This window comes from Mytilus trossulus, chromosome 6 (genome assembly GCF_036588685.1).
Source record: "Mytilus trossulus isolate FHL-02 chromosome 6, PNRI_Mtr1.1.1.hap1, whole genome shotgun sequence".
NCBI lineage: Eukaryota > Metazoa > Mollusca > Bivalvia > Mytilida > Mytilidae > Mytilus > Mytilus trossulus.
Window position 1 is genome coordinate 87652590 of NC_086378.1, and position 20003 is coordinate 87672592.

Here is a 20003-nt window from a genome sequence, read left to right on the forward strand (position 1 = left end):
ACCATGAAAGAATAGAAAAGAAAAATTTGGTTGCAAAAATATCTCCAGAAGCTTGATTTTGTCGACAGAGGAAATAAAAATCGCAAATTGCAACATAAGCGCAGCCAAGCGCTGTCTTTGTATCGCGGATGATGATGAGATATGCCAAGTGATAAAAAAACTGGTCCAAACCATATCATCAAGTTGAAACTAATCCCATTATTGACCTACCATATTTTGGGCATCATTTAGTTTGTAATCATTTGATAATAAATTGGCTTGCTTTGACAAATTCATTGCTAGTATTAAAACATGTGCATTAAGCCTTTTCATTTATTGCCGGTTTTATCGCATTAGCGTCAGCCTATCACGCGAACAATTGCATAATATCAAAAAGTTGATTTTAAGTCATCTTTAAACACCGTAGTACCAAAAAACCAGCACCTGCTGCGCAGACATTACCAATATTAAACAGGTCAAGAACTAATTAAGAAAAGTAAGTTCAAAACCATAACGCCATCAAAATTCTGTAAACCCTAACTCCATCTGTAAGTTATAATTAAACATTACTGTACCAAAGCCCAGCTGCATAACTTGGGACAATACCAACAAATTAGTACATTTTGTTTGTTTAATCATTAATTATAGAGAAAAAGTGAAATACATATTCCCTTTTAGCAGCCAGTTTAGTTCAAGTTTGCAAAATAAGTCAAGAATCATTGCTGATGAATTAAATTATTCACTTGCAAGTGAATTCTTATTAAAGTGATCCTCAATTTAACTTAAAAGGAAAAGAATGTCAACATTGGAAGTGAAACAAGGGCAAACCATTTGGTTGACCTATTCAATCTACTAACATGACTAAAAAACATTCTTATACCCTATTTTTTTTATACTACAGTATTAAATCAATCAGTCCTAAAAATAAATCCAATTTCACATGGTGGCAACTTCTATAAATGTATATCTATGTTTATGTTCATATCAGGTTTTATAAGACTGTGGGTCATCTCTGGAGACCTTCTATGGTTAATTAGATGATGTCTATGAAGAAAATACACACAAAATGCTGATATATATATTGTTAATCGTTTATTAACACTGATTGTAATTTAGATAAACATTTTAGAGAGTTATAAATCAAATATGATAATTTGACAGCTTATGCCCCATTCTAGTCCTGGACACATAGTGGCAGGAGCATCCTAAATTAAGAAGTCATTTTGTTGAAATCATACTGACTTCTTATATAGTTATAAGTATTCTTATCAATTTAAAATGTTAGTTTAAATGACAATACATTTGTAACACTTTTTCTTCTTCAGTATAACTTAAATCTGAATGAGCAAATATTTAATACTGATTGCTGATGAAATTTGATTTGACAGAAAATTCCTTGAAGGGAATAATACAATCTAGTCTATCAAGTAAAAATTTGAATAAAACAAACAATGAACAGTGGCTGTGTTATAAATTTAAAACTTACAGTTATAGGGTAAATACTAGCTTCCTTTACACCAAATGTTTTAACTTTAAATCCTTTTCCCAGATAAGCAGCTTGGTAAACAGCTCCCATAGCAGCTGCTTCATCTGTGTTAATACTCTTTCCAAGTTCTGTTCTGTAAACAAAATATGTCTTCTGTCAGTAAAACTATGTTTCCCAGTACAAATCAACTTCAAGGACGTTGTAATTCTTTTTAACAAGCATGTGTCCATAGTACACAAATGCCCTACTTGCACTCTTTTATTTTATTGGAAACATGCATACTAAGTTTCAAGTTGATTGGACTTCAACTTCATCAAAACCTATCTTGACCAACAACTTATCCCTTTCCTCCATAATGACGCCTTTTGACGCCACCCCCTTTACTCCATAATGACGCCTTTTGACGCCTGTGTAGTACCTCAGTTGAAACGCTTTGACTACGAAATGTCTGCATCGGACTTGGAAAAAATTGTATCCAATATGAAAAGGATATTCATGAGAATATCTGAATTCAATTTTATTTATGAAATATTTGTTTTCACAATGCATTTATACTTTAAACCTGATGATTTATTCTTAATTGGAAAAATCCTATGCGAATCTAGTACGTAAAAAAAAAATTCCATGGAGGAAAGGGTTAACCTGAAGCTTGACTGATGGATGCACGAATGGACACAGACCAGAAAACATAATGCCCCTCTACTATTGTAGGTGGGCATAAAAATTCGGATAGGTGTGTGTATGGTCTAAGTTTGGGTACAATAAAGGAAAGTTCCGTTGTACAGATGTCTAATTAAGATAATTAAGTAATGATATCAATATAAGTCCATTTGTACTCACCTTCCAAGATATTTTTTGAGTATTTCTTGTACTTTAGGAATTCTGGTTCCTCCTCCCATTAATATCACATCTTTGATCTCTCCCTAAAATAATTCATTGAACTCATACTTTTACATTCTACACATTAAACACATTATCTAGTCATGAATGTACAAGTGTTAACTGGTTATCAATGGAATATTACAACAAAACTACTAAACTTGAACTTCATAATTATTCTCAGGAAGTAATTATCATTTTTCCTCTGTACAGGGATTTCAACTTTTTTTCGTTTCATTTGCACTTGTGTACCAGAAGTGCAATGATCAGGAATTTATGTTAAATTCATGACACTAAAAGCACTTTTGAATTACTGTTCCAGAATAAAATTACAATGTAGCAATGGTTGATACTATCATCGAACTCAACTTCTGGATAATTGATGGATTGATTGTTAGTGTTTCCCATGCATTAGAACTTAGAACCTTAGTGTTGACAGGCTACTAATACATAGGCTACTTAGATCACTCTGCCACTTAGGTTCAACCTGGATAATTCAAAATATATTCCAGACATAAATTATAATAATGTTTGATAGCTCAAAACAGCAAAGGAGTAAGCATTACAAAAACACCATATATCTAATTTTTACTAAAATCTTTTCCTTTTGTGGTGTAAACCACTTCTTAGTTTTAAATGAAGAACTTGAAAAACTTGTTTCCCAATCCACTATAAATAAATATGTTTAAACTAATGAAGAATGAAAGTTCAATAAATTTCAGGTCAAGAAAGGCCCAATTTTTTGTCTTGAAAATATGTTAATATAAGATGGTTTCATCCTTATTGGCATGTACGGTCAGTGCTTCTGACCATAACTACCTTTCAATCTTTTAATTCAATTTTTTTTAACAAGAAATTTTAATATCATATCTTTTTGATGTATAGTGTACCAAGATGTGCAGTGATCAGAAATTTATGTTAAATTCTTGACACTAAAAGCACTTCTGAATTACTATTCCAGAAAAAAATTACAATGTAGCAATGGAAAATACTATCACCGTACTCAACTTCTGGATAATCAATAAATCTGTGTACATAATTGTGTTTACAGAAAGGAGTTGGTATTACAAAAAGTTGTCAGACAGCTCTGACTATTATTACTACAAAAATAATTAATTTAAACTTTACAATTACTTTACTAAGTACATCATTTTGGCCTTTAAAATCTGAAATCTGCACCTCTCTCCCTTAAATATTTTTGCTGAAATATTCTCTTTTCACCATATTGTTTACTTTTCAAACTAAATTTCAATAGGCAACACATAAAATGATAAGAAAAATAGAAGAAAAGGTCTCTAGAAAAAAATTAACTAATAGAAATCTGACCCTATTTCAGACAAATTTATTTATGAATATGAACCTGCTATACAATTTTTTAATTATACTTTCACAACTGTTTTTTTTAAATATATATATACCTTTACAGGGCCATTTATTGAGGTTAATGGCTCTACTTCTTTGTTAAGGTAGATATCTGATTTTTGACGGGACAGGGATCCATATAATTTTCATTGAATTTCTGTGATCATATTGTTTTATACTTTAAAATTGGTATATTCCTACACTTTAACCGGTTCTTCTGAACATAACTATATTTTTGTTTTCATAATTTTTCTAATCATATATCCTTAAGTGTACCAAGATGTGCAATGATCAGGAATTTTATTTTAAATTCTTGACACAAATAGCACTTCTGAATTATTGTCCCAGAATAAAATTACAATGTAGCAATGGAAGATACTATCATCGAACTCAACTTCTGGATAATTATAAAATAAATATTATCGATACCACTGCAGTTTCATTGTTCATATATTAATTTTTAAAGCAAAGAGGAAGTGTTACAAAAAAAGCATTTATATCAAAATGTTACTTAATCTTTACTTTTAAATGTAAACAACTTCTTTAACAGTTTGTTTAAACACATAATGCCAATTTCAAATGCTTTTGATAAAATTTCTAGATAAAAGCAGGACTCTTAACACATAAAGATTAATATACAATAGTTACACTGAATATTTTGTAAAAATCACAATGATAATAGCAATAAAAATATCATTATTTGCCCATAAAACAAAAATAAATCCCTTTATTTTGATCCTTAAAAGGCTTTGAAACTCTTTAAAACAAGAATGTGTCCTAAGTACACGGATGCCCCACTCGCACTATCATTTTCCATGTTCAATGGACCGTGAAATTGGGTAGAAAATCTAATTTGGCATTAAAATAAGACAGATCATACCATATAGAACATGTGTACTAAGTTTCAAGTTGTTAGGTCTTCAACTTCATCAAAAACTACCTTGACCAAAAACTTTAACCTGAAACTCGCACTTTCATTTTCTATGTTCAGTGGACCGTGAAATTGGGGTCAAATGTCTAATTTTGCTTAAAAATCAGAAAGATCATATCATAAGCAACAAGTGTACTAAGTTTCAAATTGATTGGACTTCAGCTTCATCAAAAACTACCTCGACCAAAAACTTTAACCTGGAGAAGGACGAACGAACGGAGGCACAGACCAGAAAACATAATGCGTCTCTACTATTGTAGGTGGGGCATAAAAACCTATTAATTTAAACTTTACATAGAAATCTATAAAGGCAACCATCCTATTATTTTACTACAGAAGGATCTATAAATTTTCTATTTGATTTTAGTGACTTCTTTTTGTATATTGGCATAATCCTAAGCTTTTTTAACAGTGCTTCTGAACGTAACCATTACTTGTGTTTTTTTTGTTTTTTATCATATATCCTTTTGTGTACCAAGACGTGCAATGATCAGGAAATTTCATTTTAAATTCTTGACACAAAAAGCATATCTGAATTACTGTTCCAGAATATAATTACAATGTAGCAATGGTTGATACTATCATCGAACTCAACTTCTGGTTATTAAAATATATAATCTCTTATTTCATGATGATTCATTATAGTTAGGAGGAAATGTTTACGCATTAGAATTAGTTTTATTTTATTTTTATTTACTTTTTATACACAAGTATGTTAAAATTTAGAATGCCAAATTAAAAATAAATCAGAAGGACAGAAAGAATTGTTAGCACTAACAAACTGTCTATTTTACAAGGTGTAAACTTACCAGTGTTATTTGTGAAACTTTAAGGTGTAAACTTACCATGTTATTTGTGAAACTTTAAGGTGTAAACTTACCAGTGTTATTTGTGAAACTTTAAGGTGTAAACTTACCATGTTATTTGTGAAACTTTAAGGTGTAAACTTACCAGTGTTATTTGTGAAACTTTAAGGTGTAAACTTACCAGTGTTATTTGTGAAACTTTAAGGTGTAAACTTACCATGTTATTTGTGAAACTTTAAGGTGTAAACTTATCAGTGTTATTTGTGAAACTTAAAGGTGTAAACTTACCATGTTATTTGTGAAACTTTAAGGAGTAAACTTACCAGTGTTATTTGTGAAACTTTAAGGTGTAAACTTACCAGTGTTATTTGTGAAACTTTAAGGTGTAAACTTACCAGTGTTATTTGTGAAACTTTAAGGTGTAAACTTACCAGTGTTATTTGTGAAACTTAAAAGTGTAAACTTACCAGTGTTATTTGTGAAACTTAAGGGTGTAAACTTATCAGTGTTATTTGTGAAACTTAAAGGTGTAAACTTACCAGTGTTATTTGTGAAACTTAAGGGTGTAAACTTATCAGTGTTATTTGTGAAACTTAAAGGTGTAAACTTACCAGTGTTATTTGTGAAAGTGTTATTTGTGAAACTTAAAGGTGTAAACTTACCAGTGTTATTTGTGAAACTTTAAGAGCTTCTTCAATTGGTTTTGTGACTTTATCAAATAAATCTTTGGACAATTCTTCTAGATCGTCTCTTGTCACTCTTGTTTTGAAATCTATTTCTTCCAGTAAGCCTTCAACCTATCAAGCAAAGTACATATCTTTGAAACTAAATCTTGAATACTAATCTTGTATTTCCTTTATTCAAGGATCAACTTAAAAACTTCCTAAAATAGATATTAAAATGCTTGTTTACAAATGCAATAACCATGACTAAATAGTGCTAATATTAACTTTTCTATAGAACAGCAGTTAGATTTTTTCTTTAGTAAATTACATCACACAGTCTCTGTGTCGTCCAGACTTCGGGGTCGTACATATCGTAAAAACAACAATATGTACAATTATCATTATCACATGGAAACCAAAGTGTCTGAAAATGATACCATTCTAGTAATACGTTAACAAATATCCAACCAACCTGTGCAAAATGTGCATTGTTGGCACTTAAAACTTTCTTTAACTTCTCAGCCTCTTTAAACAATTTTCCCATTGATCTCTCGTTAGTAAATACATCTGTTTTGGTCTTTTTCTGTTCATTAAATATCTGGGCCAAATGTTTTCTTAATCTCAATGTTATTTCTGTGCCTCCAAGTCCTCTGTCAAATCTAAAATCACAAAAGGATAGAAAGATATTAAAACCTGTCTAATCTAAATTCACGGAAAAGGGGGAGAAAGATATTAAAACAACGAAGCAGCATTGGAAATTCAACAATGATAAAATATATAAACAAGAAGATACTGGGAAGTTTACTCAATATTGATTACATTTATTTTGATATTTTTGATATTCCTGTTTTAACACCTTAAAAAACTTTGATATTTTGATCAAGGGACACAACTCTAAATCTGCATTTACCAACTTAACAGATACCTTGTTTTTATGACAAGAGTGCACACACAAAAATGTTTCGCCTGTTCTCTAGGCGTAGAATCCCTAGCAGGAAAAACACATAATTAACAGTACCTGATGATGATTCATGATGGAATCAACTTTGTATTATGACAACTCACCCTACTCCTTTGATAATAAGCTGTGGATTTGTTTCCAATCGTGTTCCCTCTTTCACTTTTGTAACTTGATATCCTGTAAGAAAAAACATACTTTTCCTTGAAACAAAGTTTTGGCATCCTTTAAATTAAAAGAAGTTCTAAAGAAAATAATGAGCAAAATAAAGGTAACCCTTGATCATGTTACCTGTCAGAAAAAAGGTCATTGACGTTTACCTTTCAGCTCTTTTAATATCAGTGCACACAAATTAAATGCTTTAACCATATCATATGGCTCATATACATATAGGAAAATTAACATCAACTTAAAAATAGAATACTGTGAACCAACTTATTTTCGAGAGTTTCGCGAGTAGAAAAATAACGCGAATATAAATCATCGAGAAAATGTAAAGCTTGGATCTTTCATTATTAAACTATAATTTAAATTACAAAATCCTGAAATTAAATTGGTGGGAAGTGGACAAGAAAGACTAAAAAGCGAAAAAAAGTATCCGTGAAAATAAGTCGGTTTACAGTATATATTTTCATTCTCCATTGAACTCTATATAAAATACATACCAACTATTGTAGCTGTAGTACTAGTAGCTCCCATATCATAAAACATGTAATATTGTACTGTCCCATTGAATTCTTTCCTTCTGAATACACCATAGTTTAATGCCACTAAAACAGAAACAAATTAAATAATTATAAAATCTCACTTAAAGAATATTACATGTAACTATAAATAACTCTGAATGTGCAAATTGTAAGACATCAATCTCAAGTCATTAATAAATTCACATTCATTTCTAAATGAATTCTTACATTCCAGTGTTCTCCCCAGGCCGATATGACGCTGCGGTGCCGCAGCGCCTTCATAATATTTTCGTAGATCCCGCAGCGTTTTAATTGGTCGTTGTCCCTTGACACTTGATCCTGCAGCGTGTTAATTTTCACATTTTCATTATAAATATTGGTTAAAATTGACAAGTTGCTGATCACCACTGAGAGGTCAGTCAGTGTTACGCAATAACTGATTCTGAAGTCTGAACAAGTTTTACCTGAGCCACGCTTATCTTATGTTATCATGTAATAGCGTAAATGATTATAAAAAAGATAGACATGTGTAGAATAAAATTAAAACAAATAAAAACTGCAGTGCAGAAATTAAAAAAATAGATCGCAAATACATTGTATTTTCGCATGGTGTGTGTGATCACTTGACCATTTAAATAACGGATTTTTTCATTGGTCGAAAAGAAGAATCTATTTTAACACGACCAATGTACGCGCTGATTACACGTGATAAATTTGAATACACATGGATAAAGATATTTACGATGAAAATTATGAATGAGAGTATTTGTAGATGAAAAAAAATAAATATTAACTAGGAGTTATTTATTTAAATAGAAAATGAGAAAAAGTTGCTTGCAAGGTAAATTCGTCTCAAACTTGTGTTTTTAAAAATAAAATGATCATTGAACATCGATCGTAAATCCGTGCGTCGGCAAATATGTGACAATCAACACGACTGGGTACGGATTTGCTGCAGCTTCTGTATAATGTCACTAGTAAATAATTTCAATGCTTTTAACTTAAACGAATTTGTAAAGTTTCGTTTATATTTACCTGCCAAAGATAGGTTTTAAGAATAAAACACACGGAAGGAGTAATATCAAACTACGGAAACTAGTCAGCTGTTCATTAAAACATTTTTGTTTTAAAAAGTTGTATACCAAGTATCTTAACCGTAAACAATTTTATTAATTCTGAATGAACATGTTCTCTGCTAATAACAAAGGGTTGACTTCTAAGCTGAAGGCAGATGATGGAAGTAGGTTTTTTTTCACAACCAAATGACTTCTAATAAAAGGAGGAATACACCTTCCTCTACACTGACAGTATAAGCAGATGTCATTGCTTCTCCTACCAACCGAGCTAAAGTTTTAGCAAGTGATAACAGCAAGCACCTGTCTCTGGTTTCAATAACATGGCTGTCTGAGTTTTTCATAGCTTATATATGTTAAAGGGGGTATAAGCAAAAGCTATTGTACATTTGTTGTAAGAGGGGGTTTTCAACCCTATTAAAAGAGAATAAAGGCAAAATTGAGGAACAACCTGTACAACAAAATAACACTATCTTGAAACAATATAATCCCTAGAAGGAGCAGAGAGTATAGAGATGAATATTTATATTTTGACTATTTTTATAATTGACTGAATATGAATAACTTTTGTGTTTAAAATCATTTTATTTCATATACATTCTTGTACTTTATACTCTGCATTTTTAAACACATAACACAAAACATTATTACTCATATAGCATGTCATGATTTATAACTGATTGCTTCAGATCACACAAGTTCAATCTAAAAAAAAAAGAGTTACACGCCCTTGAATTTTGCGCCTTCAAAAAATCCTGGGGAGAACACTGCATTCATGATGACACACGTTTCCACATCAAAGTGCACAGATAAATTAAAGGAAAACTTGATATAATTGTGTCTTCATGATCATAGCACAAAAAGGAAGTTTTAAGCAGTGATTTTGCTAGTGCTCGTCACTTTCGTATTTTATGAAAAGGTTTTCGAAATGACGAAAATATTTCATATCAATTTCATCACTTAAATTTGGAAAGTGTAAAAATATTTACACATCAAATTACTTGAATTCTACCTGTCTTTATGTTTCTGACAAGTTTATGACCTCAGGTAATTACCGTTTACCAAAGGTGTTAAAAGTTGTGATGACAAGTAATCCGCCTATTGCCAATTAGATGGGTCACTAATCCCTTAATTAATATTATAAAACCTCATAAATGACCATCATAATAATCTATTTAAGTTAAATCAGTCAGTCAGCATTTCATTTTAATAATTTCTCACAGTTCTGTCGTATTTTCGTCATTTGAACACGATTGATAATCTTCCAGGACATTTCAACTTTATATAAATTTTAATATTTCCCTTACGATCATAATTAGCAGTCTGCCATCGTAGTTTCGTCATTTTACCGTATTTTCATCTACTTTATATAAATATTCATCAAAAACTTTCGACAACTCAAAAAGAATGAACTTTATTCAAAACGTAAATATTTTCACTTGCAAACAGGTGCTTCCTGTTCTATGTATTGCGCATGAATAAAAGTTCGTAGATGAATCCGGTTTTATTCTGAAATTATTATTCAATTGTCACTTCCTGTTTTCATTTCATTTCGTTTAAATCGAAAGTAAACGTGATCTACAGACTACAGTCATTAGAATTGTCACATTAAGGTTAGATGCAGATCCTTCTATCCAATATTAAAGAAATTGATTCCAAATAGATATTTAAACGTATTTTCAAGGATATAAATGATTGTGAAGTGAAAAAGTCGTTACAAGTTCATTTGTGCAGTGGTTTAAAAAATAGAGGCACCCAACTTTTGTTGATAAGGGGTGTGCCCTATAAATAACTGAAGTGAAGTTGTGAACCATATTACAAGATCCCTGTTCTTATCAACATATCTTAGCATCACATCAGTCAATTCATTCAATATTGCCAATAACTGCATACATTAGCAATCCTAAAGTATTCAAAGATCCTAGACTAGTTCTTGAAGGACTTAGACATATATGTATAGCTAGTTTGATAAACATCCTAGACCCATTGCTATTATAAAAAAAATAAGGCTGATTTTTATCACGCGCAAAAGTGACTAAAGCCCTCAAAATCCTAGCTGAAACCCTGGTTTTAAGTAATGAATGCTTCTTTTAGTAATTTCATAGGGTTGTAAAAGTATTGACCGTGCATATATATATAGAATGATGCACTTCATACAAAATGTACTCTTGTCAGCGTTTTTACACCCAAATGAATTTACAAAAAGAAGCATTCATTTCTTAAATTAAAATACTTATGTCATCATGAAAACAGATCAAAATCAAGTGATCAATGTGATACCGCTGTAGTATGAAGTTTGGTCAGTCCTTTTGATCCTGATGCCAATATAGTGAAATTTGATTTTAGTATAAAGTGCACTTCATCACTATATAAAGGTTCTTTTATCTTAATTTTATCACTAGATGAAAAGTTTTAACTGATGGCACAGCATTTGTGTACCTATATGCTTCTTTTTTTTATATCAGCAGTTGATTTAAAAAGTCATTATACATGTATCTAGTTTCAATTAAATTAAACAGCTCAATTTAAAGAACTGTAATAAACAATAAATACATTCTATTCTACTATAAGGTAAATGCAACAAATGGAAGTTTTTAACGACCTTGACTGGCTATACAGCCCTTGCATGGTCCGACAAGGTAAATGAATTAATTGCCTACTTATTTATACGGATAATGTGGCAGTGTATTAATAAAAGTATATTAATCAAAAATAACTTGCAATACCCTTTTTATTGTACGTCCAAACACATTTTTTTATCCTTTAAGTATCATTCTTTAAGAGTTTTGTGTTTTATTTCTTTTTTATTTCTATTTTCTGAAATAGATAATGATTTAGGAGCACTTATTTAAAATAAGATAAAACAGGGGAAGTAACTCTAAATAATTTCATACACAGTTTATTTAAGGCCATAAGGCATCCTGTATGTTTGATGCTACTGTAATTTCTATGTCTGATGTGTATAGGTGTAGATGTGTGAGCGTTCATTTTTATGCAGTAGTCAATATACACATGTGCAAACAAATTATATATTGATATTGAGGCACAGGTTTGTTTACAAAGCAGAAGAGGCTCTTCATATTAGAATGATAATATTAAGGATGGTTCAATGCTTGATTCTCACTGACCTGCAGCATTGTCACTTATAAGTTGTAAGACATTCAAATCAATGAGTTCAGCAGCTGATAGAATCCCTTTCCTCTCAGCCTGTGTAAAATAGGCAGGCACTGTTATCACACAGTCTTTTATAGACTGATCTGCAAACAAAATCAATAACATTATTAATTCATTTACACTTATCAATTCATATTTTGATTTCCAAGCTTTATAAAGTCATTGTTCTAATCCCAAGTCCTATTTTTGTTAAATTTTCCTATTTTTCCAGTAATAAATTCAGACTTCAACTAAATTCAAATTCCACATTGTTTGTAATTATGTTGTCAACGATCTTTCGCTGGTCATTCTAATCTTTAAAACAACATGGATACATGCATATCATGTCTGTTGTAGCAGGCCATTGCTAAGTACTTTAAAAATAAATTACAAAATTGGTGCCAACACTTATGGCAAGATAAATATGTTGTTAATTGAAAAAAAATACAACTACAAAAACATCATTAATACATCTTGGTAGAAAACACCTAGACAACTGAGATGATAAATTATAATGATTAAATGAATGACATACATTTATACATGTGGTGGCTGAAACACAATAAAATATTTCATACCTGTAAAAGTTTCTGCATATTCTCTGCCTTTTTCTAAAAGCATTGCTATTAGTTCTTCTGGACTGTAGAAAGTCTCACTAAAGAATAAAGCAGAAAAATGTTATTCAGTGCAATTTAAACATTTGTTTTCTGAAAATGTAGATAGAAATGGCAAATTTGTATTAAATGTTTCAACAGGAGTTAATAGAATATGTAATTGTTTTCACCTTGTCATCCATGTTTGGGTTGGTTTTTTTTGTATATTTCTTGCTACTGATTAAAAAATAAATGATTTTTTCTACTGTTATATCACAACTGTAAACTAATAGACATAAATGACTGCATGGGGGATGAAGAAAAGTAATTTTATAAATATAAGTCTAACAACTCACTCATCAATTTTAAAGAGAACTGTTCCTCGTTCTTCATCTTTGACTAAATCATAATAAGGAAACCTTTCTTTGTAAAGCTTTACATCAGCACTTTCAAACTTTCTGCCTACTATATTGGTTAAGTACCAGAAAGCTTTTCTGGGAAACTTGACAGCCTGAAAAATCATGTGGTTATCAAAATTATTTAATTACATGTGAACATTAGGCATATGGGTTCTAATTAAACATTTTTAAAAATACTGATATTTTTTATGTTTGTGATGGTAAATAGCTTCTGATGACCTAAATTTACAGAAATTGAAAAGTTAATCCTTAAATTTTCATTATGACAAACCAGTACTACCTCATAGGAATGAAAATTACTTGCTTCAGCTTAAGATTTGTCTGTAAATAATAAGTTGTATGCATTAAAGATCCTGATTGGACTGTAAAATTCAAACTTTGTTGAACTTGAATCATTTCAGTAGTTATGTTAAAATAAATTATTTGGTATTTTATCTCTGTCAGTTATAAGTAACTTACAGTATTCTCTGCCTCCTTTCCATAAAATCTTTCTCCATTTCTAAGTGCGACTATTGTTGAGGTTTTCCTGTCAGATTCTCTGGGTAAAAAAAATAATTCAAGTTTTTATTAAATACTACAAACATGACAAAGGTAAATATGTCATTCCTATTGCCATTAAAATAAATACTCAATAATACAAAACTTGCTTTTTGTGACAGCCAACATTAAAAGTCCAATGAAAGCAAAATATGTCTGTATATAGTTTTCCTTTAAATTCCCTGTGTTTAATCCAGAAAGACAATTGAGAGCATACTTTCAGGTAAAAATTCTCATCAAATCAATATAATTTTTATATTTGTGAAAAGCAACTTTATGTAAATGTTGAAGATTTTAAGTATAAATGTATAGAAAACAAGAAAACTTACTCATTCAAAACAATTTCCATAGGAACTCCAGGCTACAAAGAAAAAGAAAAAAAATTAAAATACAAAAATCAAGTCGCACATGAGATAAAGATGAAAATTGAGATGGATAAAGGCAAAAAACATGCTGTTTCTTTGCTTTAAGTGTTTTTTGCTGTGCATGGACTCATTTTAGCCCTTAGTGCACTTTCTCCTTTCTTTGATTCTACCAAACAGTGTTTCTGATATAAATATAGCAATATTTTCAAGCAAAAGGTACATCTCCATGTATCTATAAATAAATCCTACAATATATTTAACAACTTGTACATGTTCATGATCATGTTGTAATGTAGAGCAATACAAGTCATATTTGCTTACATCTTTTTTATTGTTCTATCATCTGGGATCAATACAATTTATTGCATAATTTTACAGGTGTTAAATTTCTTAAGATGATCAATCATCTCTTTAACATTTTTTTTAAGTACTAAAAGTTGTTTGATCAAACTAAAAAAGACATCATTAGCATATTAGTTACAATAAATCATACACTGTTTGGTTTCTTTGGTACAGTAAAGGCTATGTCATGACCAGACCAATATTACCCTTTTCCATATTCTAAGGTCTTCTTTTTAATATACACTGCACATTTTTAACATGTAAACATATTTATTTATTTCTATGTATCTATGATCCAGGGACTAATTATGTTTCTAAACTTATCAGAACCAACATCTGTGTTGTCTAGGATGACCAGGTCATTTCAGGTGATGACCTTGTACTGAATATAGGATAATGACATAAACATCACTTGTTGAAGTATCATACCTCAATTTCCTTTCCAAAAAATCACATCTTTAAGTACCATTATTTTAATAACCTCTACTTATTTCAACACCCCTGAACAGTGAAATTTTTATCACAACAGTAGAATTTTATTACATAATCTGAAAGATGAAACCTTAAACTTTACAGGAAAAATAATCCCACTGCTGGGAAAAATCTGTTAAGAAAGTATCAGTTCATTATGTAAAGCCATTGTTACATTTTTCACCTAAAATAGAATTTGCAGCTAAACTATAGCATCAAAGGCATAAACCTTGCTACTTAAAAGATGCCATAAATTTATTTTTTTCTATTTTACTAAGGCCACACCAATTTAATTTCTTGTTCTACGGATTTTTGGACTCCAAAATACATGAAATATGGGGCGAGCGAATGATTTGAAAATTTTAATAAAAAAAATATTTAATTTGCAAATTTTTGAGGCGAAGCTTGAAAAGTAAAGGCGAGCGATTATAATTTTTTTTTGTAAACATTAAAAAGTAAATTTTGACAATATTAAAACTTGATTTATCACTTGTACGTTGACATTTCTTTAATTTCTGATGTATTTTTTCCCTGTTCACCAAGAAATAGTTAAATCTGGTCTATGTGTGTGTGACTGACAATGAGACAATTCTCCATTCAAGTCATAATCAGTTTGGGGGCAACCCCTTAATGTTATAAATATCCCTTTTACATGTTTTATGAGGGATCAATACAAGTTGTAAAATATTTGTTTGTATAAAAGAGCTCATATTTTCTCAAAGAACTATATATCTATCTGGTATTAAATGGTCAAAACATGTCCAAGAATTTTGTAATATTCCTGGACTTTAACCATGTTAACACATTTACTTTAACAGTTTAATATTATTCAAAATAAGTGGACCCCTCTTTTAGAAAAAAATGTTTAAAATATGATGCAACTCTCCTCTTTTTGAGAACAACATTCTAAGTTTTCAAAGGTTTTGTATAGAAGAATTATACAAATCCTTGGTATTTCTATTTTCTTTTCTTCATCAATAAAATGACCCCTTATCTGAGGGAGAGTTGTTCTCAACCTGATTATAACAAACACAGGTCAAAGTACGGCCTTTTACACAGGGCTTTGATACAGAACAAAAAGCAAACTATAAAGGACCCCAAAATTATTAGCTTACACAATTCGAACAGGAAAACCAACGGTCTAATTTATATATATATATCCAAACAAGAAAATACCAAATTATGTGCAAACAAGAAAATACCAAATTATGAACAACATCAACAAACGATAACTGCTGAACGACAGGCCCCTGAATCAATCAGGACAGGTACATAAACATGCAGTGGCTATAGATAGTTTTGTTTCGCCAGCAAACAATATAATTGCAGTTGAAGGCAAATCCTTCAGAAGTTCTTCGTACTTTATTCTAACAGCAAACATGTTTTGATAGGGAATATAAGTAAGGGGGAAAGAAACCAATTATTTGTTCTTTACATGCATTTCCGCGCTGTTATAAATTTATATCGGAGCACTCCCTCTTTGGATAAATAGGTTTTATGTTGAACCACAAATATTCTCACAGATATTTACACTTTGTGGTAGGGTGAAAAGATATTATTTAAACTAATGTGTTTAAAATTTTGGTAAAATCACAATTTGTGACAAAACTTCAAATTTGCTACTCGAATAGACATTAGGTGATTTAAAAATCACTTGTATCAGCAAGTCCCCTGACTGTATGAAGTCTTTGTCTTTTGTGTACCTTTGAATTTACAGCGGTTTATCAGAATATACACCCTCGGAAAACTATGCTTACTTAAGAATCATTGCAGTAAGTTTAGAAAAGTATTAAAGCAAAATAAAATTAATACAGTAAAATTGAAACATTTTTTTAGAGATACAGCATTCAGCATTCAAAGGTGTTTTAACGCTGAAAGTAAGATTTTCACACAACTTCAAAAATAAATGATTGACTCAATATAAGAAATATTTATCAAGAAAATCATCACCTTTGGTTACTACAGCTATTAAGAAAAAATTATTAAGATCACTTTACCTTTACAATGGCTATTTTCATATATTCACTGCCCAAATCTATGGACATCACAGCATTAAATCCCTCTGAAAAGAAAATAAGACATTGTATAATCATGCATATCAATTATGTCAATGCTATATTCTTTATTATTCAATACAAATTTAAAGTTATTAGAGTGAGTCAGTCAACTTAATTTTATTTACTATACGTGTAGTTTTTTTTATATAAATAAAGCCGTTAGTTTTCTCGTTTGAATTGTTTTTCATTGTCTTATCAGGGCCTTTTATAGCTGACTATGCGGTATGGGATTTGCTCATTGTTGAAGGGTGTACGGTGACCTAAAGTTGTTAATGTCTGTGTCATTTTGGTTTCTTGTGGACAGTTGTCTCATTGGAAATCATACCACATCTTCTTTTTTTATATTTGAAAATTTAGTTTTTATTCCTATATGATGATGATGAATGGTTGCTTTAACGTCCTGGCAGTGTTTATTTCTTTATAAGTGACAACATATGTTGTATTAAGATAACACCACTGAAATGATATGATGAAAAGGAAAAGTGTCCTATTCAAAAAGCTCACCATTCATGAGACAAGACAACATTTTTATTTGTGTAAATAATTCAACAGCCATAACCACACTGTTTGTATATATGTTAACCATTTACATTGCCTTATGACTTCATATAAAAAGTCACCAGGATTACTTTTCACATCTTCAATGGCTATTGATTACATTTTCTTCATTGTTTTATAAAATAACAAGAGTCAAGATTTGGTATGTTTGTAATTGTGACAATCTTCTAAGACTAAATGACTTAAAAACAACTTTTAAAATTATGATCGATCCTAAATATATATACTTCTCATTTTGAAGGTGACAGAAAAAACAATCAAAATATACATGTTCATGTAGATCAGACAGAATATCTGAAATCTATTTATGGATTTTAGCCAAACAAATTACTTAATTCTTAAACAAACTTATTGTTTTGTTATAATACATTACCTGTAAATGATGCAATACATAGCAACAGCGACACAGCTATCAATAGCTTAAGTGCCATTTTATTCTGAAATAGAAAAAAATATATATAAAAAATTTCATGTGGACATAAATAACCATTTTGCTGACAATATATGTAGCAAAATGGGTTTTCCAACATTAAGGAAGTAATAATAGTGTCATATTCATTTATGAATGGATTTCATTTGAATTTAACACACTCCATTTTTATTTGAAGTTTCAGCGTGTTTACAATGACAATCATGATTTTCAAATAAAGTGCAAAAATATCGATATTAAGTTTAAGCATTTTGAAACTATTTAGCGACTTCCTTTGTTCATGAAAATATAAATATTTTGATATAAACATCTAATTTATACAGATACAGAATAAAACTTGACAGACCCAAGGAGCGAACTCTTATGATGTGAATGTGTAGGATGTGAATGTGTAGGGTGCGGACAAGTTTTTGGTGTGAAATGGAGCTGATGCTGTGATCTTGTTTGGAGAGTAGCGGTCAGTGTTTTACATGTACATTATCATATCTAAAATAAACATCTCACAGGAAAATAATAAGTGGTGCAAAGTCTCGTTGAAGTGTTGCATAATCAAGAAATAGTGGTATTTTGTCTTAAATCATACAATTTGGCATCAACAAGAACACGGTATCGAGTCTGTTAACATGCAAAAAACATTCTCACCATACACGTTCCCTCCCCGATTGACAGGGACTGAAGAAGGCAACAACCAAAAGTTAATTACAACCTTCCAAGACGTCACAAGAATTTGGACTAAATATAAATAAAGTAAGGTGTCTGTTGACTGTTGTAACTTCACTGAACAGCTGATCACACGTGTTTTTGCTTACTGAAATTTCTTTTGATAGGTATGAACTACATAGATATTTTCAAGAACTATAAATAAGTAAATAAACCTTACCAATCCTTTATCTTTAATCTTTTGCAATGCTTCTTTCAAAGAGTTGTGTTTGAATACAAGAAATTTATGTGGACCGGCGACCTGGCGACACGCGATTGGAGAAATTAATCGCCGAAAATGCGCAGAAAATTGATACACGTAAACTTCCGGTGTCTAAATACGTTCCTAAAACGGTCTGACCGTGAACTGAATGCGAACCATTGACAAAGTGAATGGACCCCTTTACGATTTATAGTTCAAGGTCACGGCAGTTTTTGGTTTTTTGTTAATAATGAGGATTTTCCTAATGAACTTCAAAAGATATAAATATAACTAACATGATGAATAAATACATTGTCCCGGTCACATACCGCATCTGCCGAAAAAGTAAAATAGCAAAATTACCACACTCAAAGGAAAATAAAAAACGGAAAGTCAAATTCAAAATCCCAAACGCATCAAACTAATGGAAAACGAGTGTCATATTCCTGACTTGGTATAGCGGACATTTTTAACCCATCTTACCTGCTACACATGCTGTGTTAATATTATCACGGGATCCGTACAAAAAACAACACATCACTCAGGTTGAGCAGGTATACAGCGTAAGGCAGCCAGGTTTGTCTTCAATGATTATAAACTTTAAGACAGATCACCTGGAGCAGTTTCAATTAATTAAATCATTGGAATTTGAAAATTTAGAAATAAGAAGGAAAAAGGCAAGATTAACTATGCAGTATAAAATAAATTGGGGGTTACGCCATATTTTATTTAAACAACTGAACACATGCAAGAAAGCTAATAGCACACTAGGCTTTCTAAGGAGGAACCTGAATATAAGTTCAACATCCATTAAAGAGCAAGCATATAAGTCCCTAGCAAGACCATCACTAGAGTATAGTTGCCCTGTTTGGGACCCATACTTACAACAAGACCTAGATAGCATTGAAAAGTTCAAAGAAGAGCTGTGCGTTTTGTTACCAACAAATGCAGAAACACACCAAGCGTTGGTAACAGAAGAAAAGACTGGTAATGCTTTACAAAATTGAACACGAAAAGGTTGCAATACCTAAAAATAATAAATTATTTCCACAAACAAGACAAACAAGACATTCTAATTCGAACAGCTTCTAAATTCTATCATGCACATTACAGCCTGAAAAGAATCCTATTTTCAAAGACCTATTACCGACTGGAGCAAACTACCGCAGAACATTGTATTTCAGTAGACTCTTTCAAATCTTCAATTTCAAAGCATCAATATAAACTCCATTATAACATCTTACTTAATAATACAAATCATTTCATTTTTTTATTTTTTTTAAATTGTACAATTTTCAATATGATACTGACTGACTTTAGAAACGCATCACTAGATTATTTTTGAGTTGTTT

At 30.7% G+C, this 20003-nt stretch overlaps 1 protein-coding gene across 3 annotated transcripts in view; it reads right to left on the reverse strand.

Annotated features, from left to right (window-relative positions):
* Nucleotides 1–18782, reverse strand: part of LOC134722124 (hypoxia up-regulated protein 1-like) — a 31852-nt gene extending 13070 nt beyond the window's left edge. For 2 of the 3 annotated variants that reach the window (XM_063585667.1, XM_063585665.1), the window contains exons 1-14: nt 18393–18530; nt 17694–17757; nt 16703–16767; nt 13857–13888; nt 13450–13528; nt 12928–13082; nt 12557–12633; nt 11954–12082; nt 7732–7836; nt 7174–7246; nt 6581–6767; nt 6106–6240; nt 2306–2388; nt 1466–1598 (exon numbers count right to left, since the gene is read on the reverse strand). In XM_063585667.1, the coding sequence (XP_063441737.1) occupies nt 1466–1598; nt 2306–2388; nt 6106–6240; nt 6581–6767; nt 7174–7246; nt 7732–7836; nt 11954–12082; nt 12557–12633; nt 12928–13082; nt 13450–13528; nt 13857–13888; nt 16703–16767; nt 17694–17757; nt 18393–18395 (1320 nt within the window). In that variant the 5' untranslated portion in view covers nt 18396–18530. Of the gene's footprint in view, nt 1–1465; nt 1599–2305; nt 2389–6105; nt 6241–6580; nt 6768–7173; nt 7247–7731; nt 7837–11953; nt 12083–12556; nt 12634–12927; nt 13083–13449; nt 13529–13856; nt 13889–16702; nt 16768–17693; nt 17758–18392; nt 18531–18630 lie in introns of those variants that run through there. The other variant, XM_063585666.1, reaches the window with a different exon arrangement.
* Nucleotides 18783–20003: the final 1221 nt, after the last annotated feature.